This window comes from Venturia canescens, chromosome 3, assembly GCF_019457755.1.
Source record: "Venturia canescens isolate UGA chromosome 3, ASM1945775v1, whole genome shotgun sequence".
Taxonomy (NCBI): Eukaryota; Metazoa; Arthropoda; class Insecta; order Hymenoptera; family Ichneumonidae; genus Venturia; species Venturia canescens.
In genome coordinates, this window is record NC_057423.1 from 13096691 (window position 1) to 13112592 (window position 15902).

The following is a 15902-nucleotide window of genomic DNA, read 5'->3' on the forward strand; positions in this document are numbered from 1 at the left end:
CCAGGTTAAAAAAATCGAGGTCTTACTGTATTTAGAACGCGTGGTAAAATCACTGACATTTACGATTGCTCGTTAGTCGGTAAGGTAGTTTTTTTTACGAAAATCTTAACACCTGTCGGTCAACAAGATACCGATAAAATCAACGACTTTTACTGATTATTTTTTAGTAGAAACGGTAGAAACTATCAGTTGTACGAGTGAGAGTGAGATAGCCTGTAAAGTAGTTACACGGTTTACTCAGGCATCCTCGATTTTTCGAGAAAAATGAAAGATACACCGGAACTAGCACGGCGTATAACTTATATTTTCTTTCAAGCCACTCGGATTTAGAAGACAGATCCTGAAACTGTGCTAGTGTTGCCAGAGGCTACCTAATCTCGATTTAGGTTATTTTTTATAATTAAATAGTATCTCACAAATTTTTACCGGTTCCGTATATAGTAAGTGGCTGTAACCGTGTCAGAATTTTTACCGACCAAACAACTATATTAAAAAAAAGATTCCGATACACTCATCCAGTACTAGTGTGATTTCTTCATTCCAGCATTTTACTAATCCATGGTAGGGTTGAGATGATCAACTAAGGCCATGTTTCCAAACCTACTGCCAGTACTACGAGTAATTGCTAGGTTTTGGAATACGGGGCTTGAATCTTACTGTTATCTCTCATTTTACGGGCTCGCGGTTAGCTATATAAAATTAGCACCTCGATTTTGACTTTTGCCATTTCTTTAATTTCAGTATGATTGTTTGTCGTTAGTTTGTGAATGTTTGATTAATTTAAACGTTTGTTTGATAATATTTTTTGACGAAAAAACGAAACAAAAAATTACGTTAAATTAGCGGCCACTGTTTCAAAATTGACTTTTTCAGACGTCAATCGATTCGGAATCGTTTGTTTGAAACAAATAACATTGCTTGAACGTTTGATTGATCATTGTACATCCGAGAAATGAATAAATCAAATGTTGTCAAAATCCCGTTGTGGCGCTTAGCGACGAACACAGTCAATATAGAATTCATGTTGTGAGTGTGACAAGTGACAAGACCAGTCAAGACAGAAATCGGAGAAATTTTAAGAGGACACAGTCACGGAGATACCGAATCCGAAACGTTTCGTCTCATTATGAAAAGAAAACGCGAAAGCATCACTTACAGGTTCGAACCAGACAAATTACTGTGCTTTACGATTCTCATATCCAGAGCAACGGCGACATTTTCATTCAAGTATTCCTACTTATTTTATTACTTTTATTCACAGAATTTCAAATTCAAAATCCAAATTCAAATTCAAAATTCAAATTCAAATTCAAATTAAAATTCAAATTCAAAATTCGAATTCAAAATCAAATTCAAATTCAAATTCAAAATTCATATTCAAATTTAAATTTAAATTCAAAATCAAATTCAAATTCATATTCAAATTTAAATTTAAATTTAAATTCAAATTCAAATTCAAAATTGAAATTCCAATTCCAATTCAAATTAAAATTCAAAATTTAAATTCAAATTCAAATTCAAAATTTATATTCAAATTCAAATTCAAATTCAAATTCAAATTCAAATTCAAATTCAAATTTAAATTCAAATTTGAGATTTAGTTTGAATTTTCCGTTCGAAACATAGTAATAATAGTAATGTCCATTTTGATGGTCTACCCCTGACAAATAGTTTGAAGAGTCAATTCTGGCCTATATTAGGTCAAATCGTTGACATTAAGTTCACAGAACCATTTCTCATTGGAATATCTTTCACGGGGATGGAAAACCATTTTCAGCGAACGAATATCTCCTATCATTCTTGACCGAATATACCAAATTGTACAATGAGGGATTCATTTATAATAACCGGTCCCACAGTGTTAGATTGCAAGCAATTATTGCAGACACTCCAGCAATAAATTTTGTTTCAATTTTCCCAGCGCATAACAGCCGCTGTAGAAAATGCCTCCAGATGGGTGAAACTGTTGATAACCGTAGATTGTTTCTAGACTCGAATCCCATCTTCAGAACCAATGAAACTTTCAGAGAAGGCTTGCCTGATCTATTTAGCGATGTGATTTCGTTGTTTGAAACCTTAGATATTGATATGGTCAAACAATTCCCCCTTGACTATATGCACTTGCTATGCTTGGGTGTCATGAAAGCGATTCCTTATACTTTGGATCAAGGCCTTGGGTAAATCCAAAGAAGCGCTGAGGATACTTACTGCAGTGGATGATTATTACCGAAGTTTGGCTTCGACTCTGCCAGTAGAATTTGCAAGATTTCCACGTGCTTTGACAGACGTACGTTTCTGGAAAGCAGTAAAATTTCGATTATTCCTTTTTTATCTTGGCCCTGCTGTTGTTCGGCTCTTCTTGAGTGAGCCACAAATTGTCCATTTCAATGCCCTGAACTGTGCTGTCAGAATTTTGTCCGATGCTGAAGATTGTGTCCATAATAATAAATATGCATATGGAAACGCTATATGCTTATACACGCGAACTTTAGTGATCAATTACTCGATAACTGTGTAGAAGAAAAATCTTAAAAAATTTGTATTGTCAAATTTGGCACTAAAGAATATGTTCACCAAATTTTATAAAATTCTGAACTTTTGAAATTTTTTATGTTTTTAGCATGGTTGAGCATGGCAACATTGTATCGCCTGTACTTCGAACTTTTGAGTCCCACCCGTACAGGCCTGTACCGAAACTCCATAAACTTATCCTATGTCGAAAAATATATGAAATAATTAAACTAAGTTCAAAGGGAAAAAATGACTATTAAAGTCATTTTGGTGTTGGCCGTTGGTCTTTATTCAAGAGCAAATATCTGTAAATTTCGAACTTCTTTCGATAATTTCTTTGGTTCCGCCTTCGGTAATGTGGTTCCCTGAACGAAATATCGTACCAAACGTGGTATGATTAACTTGCCTTGAACGAAATTGATCTTACCTTCAAAGCGCTGGAAAAGAGTCCGAAAAACCGGCAGTGTTTGTTACAAATGGATTAGTAATTTCATAGCCGATGAAATGTAAGTTTAGAGTGAGAAAATGGGTGAGCAATGAAAAGCAGCTTATCGTTAAACGTAATAATAATCCTGATAATGTCATTCTTCCCTCGGTTGATAAGAATATAGACATGTCGAAGCCAGTATTCAGCGTATCGCAGTTTACTTTTCGCACTTATTGTCGTGGCAGATCTTGCATTTTGTATACCTTCTGTTTTTGAGGTTATGCTGTTTACAAAACTATGCGAATTCCGACACAAATAAAATATAAATAAATGAATATTATTAATATTTTGATAACGAATTGATGCGATATTCAATTCCACGATTGTTATGGCTTCGACGAGCAGACGCAATGTGTCAAACAATGATGAGGCTGCTAACGATTACGAGAGGGTACGTCATCACTTATTTTGACTCGTGTCAAAATCATCTTGAAATGAGAATGTATCTAATCCTTCCTTTTTACTTCGTCGTTAATTTTGTTCTGTAGGAAAGCCTGCTCAATAATGACAGTGACCAAGATGAAGACACGATATACAAGTACGTTTTTTGGTTCATTTCTTTTTTTCAAATTCCTTCCGTTTTTCGTTTCGTCAAATGTGAATCTCTCTGCAACTGTCATTTATCGCCCTTGAGCTGTTTACAATGCTCACATTGTAGAGTTTATTAAAATTGACAGTTTTTAAAGATTTTCCATTTTCATTATTGGAATTAGTAGTTTTTTTATCTTTATCCACTACTGCAGTGAAGACGAAATACTTTTTTTAACACTTTAACAAAATTGATGGCCTTTGAGTTGGTTGACTAATTTTTCCAATCCGATCTCATTCTTTTTTCTGTATTGCAGTAAACCAGGCTCATCCGGCGAACCTGTGCAGGTCCATGGAAAAATGGATAAGTAATGACAATCTTAGTTTGAACCATTTCTTTATTCACATTGTTGAAAATTTAACTAATTTTCCTCCATAATACTTGGTCGAGTCATAGATTTATTGATGATGCATGAAATCAAATGTGAGGGTCTAGAAAAATGGCAAATTTAGAATCATATTGAGTAAAGTGGTGACCCGTCAAGCGAAGATTCTGTACAATTGACGAGAGAATGGATAATGCTTTAACGTGGTTAAAAAATAAACAAATATTTCGATCATCGAAAATACATGATCCGATTTGAGCTGTGCTGTAATTTTTCTTGCAGCATTAAAATTCAAATCCGTGAGGTGACAGACGTTATGCGCGACAATGTACAAAAAGTCATGGACCGAGGAGAACGACTGGAAGATCTTCAGTTCGCAAGTGATCGTTTGAATATAGCTGGATCAGAATTTCGAAATTCAGCTCGAAAAGCTCGTTACGCTGCCTGGTACAGGAACCTTGTAGCAAAATTTGGAATAATTGCGATCATTGTCATCATATTTGTGATTATACTAGGTGAGAACGACTCTTGGATGTAAAACGTTTGGTTTGTTGTTCGTTTCTTGAGGGAAAATGCTGTGGAAACTAATTTATCAATATTCGAGTGGGGAAAAACATAAATATTCATCTTATCGATTGCTCAATGCGCATTTTCAAGCTGTATTAATGTTCTTCGCTCATGATGCACTTCCAACTAGAATTTATTGAAAAAACTTTATGAATTGACATCATTAGCTCACTGTATGCTAACTGGCTTGTCGTCTCCCTTGAATCATAAATTCTGAACCACTTTGAATATATCTCTTAACATAATACAATATATATGCTGGCAATTAGATTCAGAAACATGGCAGAGCTCTCAATATTAGGAATAAGTTTTGACCAGAAAGAGTAATAAGCCAGTCATCGTTGACGCGACACTCGATTCTTCTGCATTTCTAGCAATTCTTTCAAGACAAACGTCCGAGAACGTTTTTTCTTAAAAATTTGCTCATTTACTTATACCATTAATCTGCACTGAAATTCACATTTCAAATTCTCAACCTCGTCTCGATCCTTTTATTTCTCATTCATTGACATCTCTAACTTATATGCTGTGAACGTTTTTCTTTGCAGTTACTGTTATTTCGAAGTACTCCTGAAAATTGGAATGAGGAACTTTGCCACGTTTTCATCCCCTTCTGCGCACCATTACAAGTCTGTCCATTTACAATGAATTTATAATTCTATATATTGTTTTATAATATATATATACTTTATAATAATATATATTAATGTACACACAAAACACATATTTTCAATACATATGTATATATTTTGATATGATCAATTACATTGGGTATTGTATTCGATTTATTGTTTTTGCTTCAATTTCAACCCCATCTATATTCTTCTTTCTTTTCAAAGGAAGAATTTTACCTAGGAAACGCACAAATCACATTATCATATGGCACTGTCATATTTTTCATCCGACAAATTCCCAACAAATGAGGGCCACTTCAACTTCACGAGTACGAGGAAATCGACCAATCTCGAGTAAAAATACACGGCTCGTCTTGACTCGCTCTGCCTACAAAATTTTTCTTTTTAAAACTCGGCGTCCAGTTGCTACCGCGTCTCTAGATTCGACTGCATTTCTTTCCAACTGTTGTTCACGCGAAAACTGTCACGTGAAAACAAGTTATTAAGGACAAGTATTTTGGGAATAAGACCAAAATGAGTCTAAACTCTAACTCAATATATGTTCATAAAAATTGATTGTAACAATCGAAATGTGATTGGATTGAAAAAATACAATTCATACTGATAAAACTATTAAGTTACATTAACCAAATCGGTTTTATTAGATCAATTATTACGTGTTCAAGTTTAACTAAATTTGATCAATTCTAACACATTTTCGTTGATCGTATTCGGTGAGTCAAGTTTACTAATCCTTTTTTTCAGTGTACTTATAAAACGAGTGAATAGATGAGGTTTGTTTAAAACGAAATTATAAAGTCGAGGGGTGAGTGCCTTGAGAGCAGTCTTTCAAAATTTCCTCAAAGACTGTTGAATTCATGTTCCACAAGCTTTTCAATTGTTCGGATTATTTCCCCCACCTCCTGTAATTTAACCTCAATTATTAATTGTTTCGTTCTTGAATATTTGATGACGCGAAGCCTGGTATTTGGGACAATTTCGGAATCGTCGTCTGCGAATTACGAATTCGTTGCTGTTTCGCGAATAAAGTGTTCTATACTTATGAACTTAATTATTGGCTCCAAACCGAAGCACAATACAACTGTCATTGTATCGCAGTTGTATCAACATATCTTTTTGGCTGATTCCATTAATTCACGATCACCTTTTCAGTGATTTTATGTGTATTTTAACTCATTCATACTCCACGTTATGATGAAATCAATTATTCAATTTTTGTTCTTCGTCCCCTGATAAATTGTGCGAGTTTTGTCGAACATTTTCGTCGGATTAGTAGCAAATTAGGAAAGGTATGAAATTAGACTTCTGGGATCCTTCGGGATCAACATTTTCGTAATGTTTTTTCGTTCCATTCCGAGATGCTAACTTGCAATCGATGACAAATTGAGCGATGGCTTCTTATTGGACATTGGCAGGAGAAAAAAATATGAATTTTTCAGCGTAAACGAAAAAATGAATCGAGTCTTTATATAAAGTGAGATAAATTGACGCGGGTCACACTCCAAATTATGTTAAAAAGCGTGGAGACGAATTTTTCGTTGAAATCTTTGTTCAGGCGTTTTGCGTATACGTGGAATGAGTAAAAGGGAGCGAGATGGAGAATGGATAATTGGGAGAGCGGCCGATAGGCCTGGTGGTACGCTGTTTTATAGTAAGTTTATAATCAGAATTTTTATCAGGTCTCGATTATGTTTGCCAGTAAATAATGAAATACTCGATTTTTCACTTTGCTAAATTAAGGGTTTGTTTTCTCGTCAGTTGACTCTTTTTCTTCGAATTACTGTTTTAAGAATTTTTTATGGCGATTCCGTTCAATTGCATTGGAAAGTTTATTCCGTACGGAAAGGTATTCCCCGCGACTGTTAATAACAAATTGCCAAAAAGCCAAAAATCGAAAATTCGTTCTTGGAGACTCTGAAAGAAGAATTTTCGAATAATTATTTGATTCGCGAGTGAAAATTTCTCCTCATCTCGATCGGCGGTGAATGAAAACTGGATATTGAAAATGCGGAAAAGATCGATAACGATGAACCCTTGACACTCGCTTAAACCGCCGATAAACGTAATGAAATAGCAATCGGCGGTCACTCGCCCGCGTGTGGGTTGCCAAAAAAAAGCGTTGATAAAAGCATCATGGTATGCGACGCCACTGGGATCGAATGACGAGCGTTTATTGTGTCTGTCGGCGAGTACGTCGACGGTGATGCTGGTTCAGTCGTTGTTGGGCCGTTCGCGAATGCTTGTTGGATCGTCGGATCGTTCCTGAGTCAGTTGTTCATTGAGTAATTTAGCTGCGGCGTATCTTCGCCGCGGATGAGAAGCTGGCTTGAAAAAAAGGCGGGGGCGGATGTGATCGGAGATTTGGAGCGCGTTGCGATCGCTGTTTCACTCTAGTGCTTACGAAAAAAGACTCCCTTGATAAACATTCGTTAGATCTGCTCGCCCTTTCAGCAGAATGACGATTTATTATGAAATATTTATATCCTTGGTTGGTGTACTCGTCGCGGCGTTTTTCTTCACCGGGAAAAGACGTCGCTTCGTCAGCATACTCTTCGAAACACTTCCGAGGGATGTTCTGTGAGTAGATGAGACCAAAAGAGTTGTGACGCTTTTTAAATACGAGGCAAATCAATGGAAACAAGAAATGTTTGATTGTCCGAACGAAAGGTCGAAAAATCTCGATCCACGTAGTGTTAAATGCAGCTGCAGAATTGTCCGGAAAGAATGCCCACTTGTCAGCTCACTACCACGTCCAAGAGCCATTTGCTCAGCTCCTCAGATTCTCCAATGAGTGCTGGACGAGCACTTCGCTGATTATATAATACGAGCCTGTGTTTATGCATTGCTCCCCTTCAATAACGCGAGCTTTCGTGACATCGGAGTTTACTCGAGGACTAATGACCAAGAATTCAGTCAGACATCACGCTCTCATACTTTATCCTCGTCCTCCTCGTCCGATTGTCCTACAGTTTACGTTCTGAATAGACCCAGTCTGCATTATATCGTTTCTAACTGTATCACAAAATGGATAAATGCTGCCTCTTTTGTACACGGTATAACTACGGAACTTGCTCCTATGGTACATTTTCTTATTGGAACACTGACGCTGGAGCTCCATCTTTTTTCTCCCATTTATCGAGTCTTCGGATCAAATAAACCGTGCAAACATTCTTCGCCTCGTACATACTTCAAAACTCCGACAAACGCATTTTTTATCACGCTTTCAAGGGTTCATATCAATTCTTTATTCGCCGATAATCGTGAGATAAAACCGTCCATGCGTTGGCGGGACAAACGCATGTTTATGTGACTGTAGGGATTACGAAGAACCATGCCGAGTTCGAAAGCCTAAAAATACGGGTTCAAATCATTTTCTGTACGCAGCCACGTGCTCGGTGAAAAAGGGCCGAAAATAGTCGGTCCAGCGGTTCGAAAAGTCCCTACGGAAGGAAAGATCTACTTGCCGCACTTGCAACAACCTTTTAGCAGCCATTTTCCAGAAGGATCGATGAATTTGTTAGTTTTGAAAAATTCTGGGTTCTGAACCGACGAATCTACGTAAAACGGCACAAAACGACTGTTTTTTTAGATTCTTGTTTTTTTTCTTCTCATATTTACTATTATACTACCGTCAAAAATCTTAGGTTTTTGACAATAATTCAGGACTTGAAGTTTAATTTGAGAAAAAGCACAGAATCGAAAGTGAACAAAAACTTTTTCGGTCTTATTAAAATTGACCTTAACTTCTCAACAGTGACCTCGATGCAATGATTTTACATAATTGACGTACTTTTCATTCACTTGAAATGCAAAGGTCGGATAATGACAACGATTTTTTTCGTCGAGTGCCTCGAAAGCCCGAGCATCGATCGCTCATATTTTATCTATATCGTTTTTATACTTGGCCGTACGGAGTAAAGATTAAGTGTACGTAGTATGCATTAAATTATCGAGTGTTACGTCGCTCGGCTGCGAGGGTCTAGTTCGAGGCTCATAACCATTCATTGTCCGGATGTCATTGAACTGATAAAAAATAACGCACGTTTCTCGAATAATTTATGCAAGCGCTGCACATAATTATGGTCGGCTTCATTGGGCGTTGTTTTCTCACCGTTCTGATAAGATCAACAAGTTTAAAAATACCGTCAAACGTATTTTAAGCATAAATTAAAGCAAACTTTGTAATACTATTCCATATTCAGCGTTTCTAATCGTAAAAATATTCGCGCCGAGGCATATTTTACGAATATTTCAATTACCAGTCACAACTCGGAGTGAATTCCATCGCAGATAATAACTGTAAAGAATATTTGGCATTTTGTTGAGCGGTAAAAAAAGAAAAGGACGATTTTCTCCTCAATTAAGTTGGTGCAATTGTCGGTGACATTTGATCTCATGTTTAATCAAAAATCGACTGTGAATCGATGAAAATACGAGCACGAAAAAAATGCAGCTTTCGATAATAATAATCGGGCGGTAACTCATCGAAAAACAAAGGCAACAATCGCGAGGATTCGGGGGATCCGATACTGTCGATATCGAAATCGGATATCGCGTGAATAAGTTGCATGGAAATTGCTCGATATGTTGACTTCTGACCCTGCCCACTCGAAGCCTCAATTCTTGAAATTTTTCCTGTCCAATACCGTTTCTTTGTATTAATACATTGATGACGAAAGAGCGTGGTATTTTTCGATGTATGCCATTTTTTGCAAAGAATGTAAAATAAATTTCTTTTCTCAATATTCGAAATATTCAATGAAAACTAAGGAATGGGAAAGAACGAAAATATTCGGAATTCAAATTGGGCTCGATGGCAAAAAAATTGGTAGAAGCAAACTCTAAAACAAATTTGATTTCAATAGAAGTAGAATTCGTTCATTTTTGTGCACGCATTTTCAGGCCTCATAAATGAACAGTTATGAGATTTTTCTCTTCCTTTATCGTTTGCAGAGGAGCATACAGATTCCTGCGAGTCAATGCACTGTTATGGTGGTGGGAAAAACGAGGATTCACTGTAGCCAAAGTTTTCTCTCGTCTCGTTGCTGCTCACCCTCATAAAGTGGCTTATATCACGGAGGAAAGGGAATGGACTTATCAACAAGTAAAAATATTTTTTCCGGGACATTTAATTTAAAGAGGAGCAGACTTTTCACTATTTCTTTTCAATTGAAATGAAAAATATTGAGATTTTTCACGAAGAGTCTGAAATTCATGAAAAATCACATTCGAGCAATAGTTTTTTTCTCGCGTGACAAAAAAAGCTAAAATTGCTTCAAACTCTCGAAAGTTTTCGGAATTATCACAACCCTAAGGGAGAATTTATATTCACGAAAAAATCCAACGAATTTCTTGAATGAATTGGCATTTAAATGAGTCTGTACATCGTTTTATAGCTGGAAGAGTTCAGCAACCGGCTGGCGAGTTATTTCCGGAGTCGTTCACTATCTCGAGGTGACAGTGTGGCCCTGGTTATGGAAGGTTGTGCCGAATACGTGGGCACTTGGCTCGGTCTATCCAAAAGTGGTTTCGTAACTGCATTAATTAATACGAATTTGCGTCAGGAGGTTCTTGTTCACAGTATTCGTGCAGCTGGATGCAAAGCTGTGATTTTTGGATCAGAGTTGAAAGATGGTATTGAAATTTTTGAGTGACTGCTGCGCCATAAATATCGCAGAAAACAAAACATTCATTTTTTAAAATTTCTCCTTAAACAGCAATCGCCGAAATACGAGAAAAGATACCGGAACTGACGTTGTATCAGTGGTCGGATTGCAAAGAGCCGATACTCGAAGGAGCTTTCGATCTCAAGTCTCTGACCGCGACCATGAAATCTGACGCATGCTTGACCGATTTGGCGCTCGGTTGTCCGCGAGATAAACTCATATATATTTACACGTCAGGCACGACGGGCATGCCCAAAGCTGCTGTTATCAATAATCTCAGGTAACTGAAAATCCCATTGAAATTGGATTGAAAAAATTCTGAAAATACTGAGCAGTGAGAAAGGCGCTTTCGTTTCATTGATTTTCGCTAATGAGCACGAGAGTTCTGTGCTTAAATTTTCATTCTCGAAATCCTTATCGAGGATACGTGGGACAGAGAGATCGTGAAATTCTGGAACGAAAAGTCCCCAAGGGTTTTTCTGTCCCACTGAAAGGTGAAGAGATTCGAGCTCATTTACAGAATGGCCAATCCGGTGAGCCCGACGGGGCGGAGCGTAGTTCCCCCTCTCCGCGCTCCTTCGCGACGCAGCGGACGATTCGCCGGTAATTGATTGATTGATATCCAGCGAACGGTGCACCGGACAGAAAAATGTTGAGGAACTTTTCTCTTCGGAATTTCGGGATCTTTCTACTAACTCAATCCAACATTCTTGGGACACGTTGTATGGATGACTAGTCACGAAAGAAATAAATAAAAAAAATCTCACACAGGAGCTAACCACGAGACGTATCGAATAATAATTCTCAGGTACATGCTGATATCTTGCGGTGTTCACGCGATGCTTGGCCTTCGATCGACGGATCGTATTTACGATGCATTGCCGCTGTATCACACCGCTGGTGGTGTTGTCGGAGCAGGTCAAGCACTTCTCCGTGGCATTCCAGTCGTATTGCGAAGGCGATTCAGCGCCTCCAAGTTCTGGCCTGATTGTGTCCACTTCGAATGTACCGTAAGCTACTCTTTGCCGTTGCTCTCCGCGCTCAAACTATAAAGAAAATGAATAAGTGAACGGCTCCAAGTTTTTAAGCCTCGAGATATCTGTAATCAGGATTTCTGCATGTACGAACTTTCAGGTTGCACAGTACATCGGAGAAATCTGTCGCTATTTACTCGCTGTACCAGCCAGCTCCAACGACACGAGTCACAAAGTTCGTCTCATGTTCGGAAATGGCCTCAGGCCGCAAATATGGAAACAGTTCGTTGACAGATTCAGGGTTAAGCAAATCGGTGAATTTTACGGTGCAACCGAGGGCAATTCCAATCTCGGTGAGATTTACTGTTTCCTACAATTACCTTTCGAGTTACTATCGTTTTTCGAGTTCCAATGATAACTGCCTCTTCCTGACCAAGGCCACTTTATCGGTCCCAACTCGTTAAAAAATTAGTATCTACAAATTCGTATTTGATTGCACAATGAAACAGCCTCAGACCAAGTGATTACTCAGCCATTATGACCGAATGGCAACAACCTCCGTCTGTAGCTGAGCTAAATATTTGCAGAATCAGTCAACAAAAATCCTACCATCAACACGTATTGAGAGAGACCAAAAAAAACTAGAAATTCATACATCGATAAAAACATTCTTTTTACGGTCTTCTATATAAAACTGTCGCGCGTAGTTTAAATTGCAAACGGTGTCAAATTATTATGATTGTGGAGAGAAAGGGCTGTCGCAGTGAAGGAACGTTCTATTAAGATCGATGTAGAAATTTCCAGTTAGCAGGATTTGTCAACGTTTTCAAAGGATTGTACACGACGCTTCATGGCTGAGGAATTGATCATGTTCTTCAACGTGTTACAGTCAATATTGACAACAGGATTGGAGCTGTTGGATTTGTTCCTTTATACGCTGGTGCCTTGTATCCCGTTGCCTTGTTGAGAGTCGACGAAGAGACCGGGGAACCCATCAGAAACCATGATGGATTGTGTATTCGCTGCAAACCTGGTTCGTATCGATTTTCCATAATGCGCCCCTCAAACTACGAAAACGAAACTCTTCATTGTCACTGACACTCTTGATAAGTGTTTTCTGCTGTCTGATCGTCTCCCGCCAGTGCATTTTCTTCTATCTTGTTTACTTGATCCGTTTTAGGGGAGCCCGGTGTCTTTGTGGGTAAAATAAATCCCAAGAAAGCCGTCAACGATTTCAGTGGCTACGCGGACCAAAAAGAATCCAAAAAAAAGATTATTCACGACGTCTTCAAAAAAGGGGATCGCGTTTTTAATTCCGGTAAATTTTCAACTCTAGAAATCAAACCTTTAAAATTATTATCGCTTGTGGAAGCTCATTGTGTTTCATTACACTTCGTTGCAGGAGACATTCTCGTTATGGATGAATATGGATATTTTTACTTCAAGGACAGAACTGGAGATACTTTCAGGTTTTTTTATTGCCCGATTTCATTAATAATAATCGTTCTTTTTAAGAATTTTAACAAATAGAAATCTCAATTTGCTCATTCATGCTGCCATTGAAATTCTTCAAAATGATCGTTTTTTCACAAAATGTATGAGCATTTTTCATTTATCTACTGCCAATGGTCACCAAATGGCCGTTTTGTATTTTTAGACGAAAATAGAAAAAATTCAACAAACAGATGACTCTGCTTCAAATGTGCCATTTTTCAGATGGAGAGGAGAAAATGTAGCTACAGCAGAAGTTGAGGCTGTGATCAGTAACGCGATAGGCTTAAAGGATGCTGCCGTTTATGGCGTCGAGGTAACGATCATGTGCAGCGTCCGAATGTCATAACGAGCTGTGTTCAATCTTATTTATTTTCAAATAATATCAATAACGAGATCGTGAAACTTTTGCAATTGTTTTTTAAGGTTGCCGGAAACGAGGGCAAAGCTGGAATGGTTTCAGTTTACGATCCAGATGGAACACTTAATCTCACAAACTTCGCCGAGAGGATAAAAAAAGGCCTGCCATCGTACGCGCGACCTCTGTTCGTTCGAGTCTTGTCCGAACTGCCCATGACAGGTATTCATCACACATCCACAAATTCCCTCCAATTTTTAACGATTTTATTATGCTGATTTATTTTTCAGGCACATTCAAATTGAAGAAAAAGGACCTTCAATTAGAGGCGTTCGATGTCACGAAGGTGATTTTTGTAGAGATAATTATTATATAGCCTCGTTGAAAACGGGATTTTTGCTGATTTTTTTCATTTCGTCTTTTTCTGTTTACAGATCAAAGATCCAGTTTATTTCTTAGATAAATCAGGCACATATACGAGGCTGACTGAGGAATTGCTCAAGGACATACTGAATGGAAAAATTCGAATATAACACTCAACTTTCCAGGTGATTTTGCAAGGAGATTTCGAAGGTTTCGTACAGTTGCGAAAAACACTGAAAAGTTTTGCAAATATCAGTGACATTTTGAACAAAAAACCTGGAGTCAAATGTGAATGGGGCCGAGTCGGAGTGCACATTCCACAAATAATGTTGTAAGGATCGTTCGTTTCCCGATCCAAAATGCGGCCGAATGACATGCAAACTCCGCGCATTCATTGACTCCAGTAGAGTAGCATCAGTCATGAAAAAGATCGAAAAAGTATATTTTTCTATTTCTTTACAAGATTTGCTTGCTGAAGAAGGTAGCATTCGCTACCGAATAATAAATAAGGTACATTCGCGAAGTGATTTAAAAATTCGTTAATATTTATAGGTCGATCTTCCAATATTTCATTTTTCAAGACGTAGAACTTATAAGAGCCCGAAAAGTGAATATCACACCTTAAATATCCCCTGAATTATTGTGATTCTCGAAAGAGTAGCCTTATTTTCAATGGAATCGAAAAACCTTGTAAAATGTGCCTTTGCGTGCGGGGTATTGCAAAACCTGCATCAAACCTTTACACACCGCACGGATTACAAAATTCTGAACAAAAAAGTCCTTAGCCAATTTCTTCTCCGATCCATATCTGATGAGATATTAACGAATAAACAATCGACCAATCCCAATGAGTTTGGGCGGGGTTCGATTCCCCGCCCCCATGCGTCGTCGAGCGTGCGGATTGGTTGCCACTAATCGATTGCTATCTCAGCAACGGAGCATATGCGAGGAAAATGCTTAAGGACTTTTCTCTTCAGAATACGACGGATCATTCGATCCAACAAAGTTTGATGCGAATAATACGTTAAATCTGGGAGGAAATGATAAAATATTCGAGATATCATTCGGTATTTTTTTACTGCATTACACAGTGTAAAAATTTACCATGTTTTATGTATACTGAACAACGTAAGTTTATTTAAATGTGCCATTATTTAACGTCGGAGTAGTTAAAGTTTACAAAACATGTTAGAGCATCTCTCGTACATTTACTATAATTAATTAATTGTTCGTCATTGTGCCATTCGGAATGACGCATTTCCTTGGTTGAACTACAAACAAAAATGCCTTCTGGGGCACCGATAAATCATCAGAGAGTGTTAATATTGTTAATTCAGACATAGCATTTATTGTAGAATATGTAGATACGTTTACGACTCATTACATGTTCAATTGATCAATTGAATCTAAGTTCGATGTGATCATGTGTTGTATAGTCTTCAAAAGACTCTTTCCTAAGAGTCGAGAATTGATCGACCAACAGGAGAACCAAGTTATGTGGTGGCTTGTTGAAATTGAATAAAGTTGTTTGATCATTTTTACTTGTTTGAACTTTTTCCTAAAACCTTTTTACTAATATCCACTAAAAATTACATTCATAATACAAAATGGATTTATGAATATGATTTATAAATTCTCAACAAACTTTGTCAAGCTGGTTCATCATAAAAATACTTTATTTTTTGATGTGCTTTAATTTGTTATTAAACAATGATTTAAAATTAAATTGAATTAAATTAAAATTAAGCAAAATTCGAAAAAATTATTCGACCGAAGAATTGGCCAACATCTTTTGGAGCCATTTGATTTTGTATAATTGTTTTTTACTGAAATTATTCATGAGAATTTTCCTCATTGTGAGTGATGTTTTTGGGAACACTCTGTAGGAGATTGAACCGTTTTGAAACCTGCGCAGGCGCACGGCTTCGAAGTGATT

General features: G+C 37.4%; 2 protein-coding genes across 2 annotated transcripts; both read left to right on the forward strand.

Annotated features, from left to right (window-relative positions):
* Positions 1–2979: 2979 nt before the first annotated feature.
* On the forward strand, positions 2980–5263 carry LOC122407740 (synaptobrevin homolog 1-like). Its single transcript, XM_043414153.1, has 5 exons — positions 2980–3389; positions 3487–3536; positions 3844–3894; positions 4195–4427; positions 5028–5263. Exons 1-5 carry the CDS (start codon positions 3327–3329, stop codon positions 5051–5053), a joined length of 423 nt encoding a protein of 140 aa, XP_043270088.1. The 5' UTR covers positions 2980–3326; the 3' UTR covers positions 5054–5263.
* Positions 5264–7322: 2059 nt separating this feature from the next.
* LOC122407739 (long-chain fatty acid transport protein 4-like) lies at positions 7323–15507 on the forward strand. Its single transcript, XM_043414152.1, has 13 exons — positions 7323–7691; positions 10068–10218; positions 10511–10748; positions 10832–11060; positions 11589–11790; positions 11915–12107; positions 12644–12787; positions 12935–13072; positions 13157–13223; positions 13471–13561; positions 13672–13825; positions 13894–13949; positions 14038–15507. Exons 1-13 carry the CDS (start codon positions 7570–7572, stop codon positions 14134–14136), a joined length of 1884 nt encoding a protein of 627 aa, XP_043270087.1. The 5' UTR covers positions 7323–7569; the 3' UTR covers positions 14137–15507.
* The last annotated feature ends 395 nt before the right edge of the window (positions 15508–15902 follow it).

Coding starts and splice junctions, on each gene's coding strand:
- LOC122407740 (XM_043414153.1), top strand. CDS start 3,327: ATGGCTTCGACGAGCAGACGCAATGTGTCAAACAATGATGAGGCTGCT. Junction 3,895..4,194: donor GTCCATGGAAAAATGGATAA/GTAATGACAATC, acceptor TTTTTCTTGCAG/CATTAAAATTCAAATCCGTG. Junction 4,428..5,027: donor CATATTTGTGATTATACTAG/GTGAGAACGACT, acceptor TTTTCTTTGCAG/TTACTGTTATTTCGAAGTAC.
- LOC122407739 (XM_043414152.1), top strand. CDS start 7,570: ATGACGATTTATTATGAAATATTTATATCCTTGGTTGGTGTACTCGTC. Junction 11,791..11,914: donor GTGTCCACTTCGAATGTACC/GTAAGCTACTCT, acceptor ACGAACTTTCAG/GTTGCACAGTACATCGGAGA. Junction 13,826..13,893: donor GTCCGAACTGCCCATGACAG/GTATTCATCACA, acceptor TTTATTTTTCAG/GCACATTCAAATTGAAGAAA.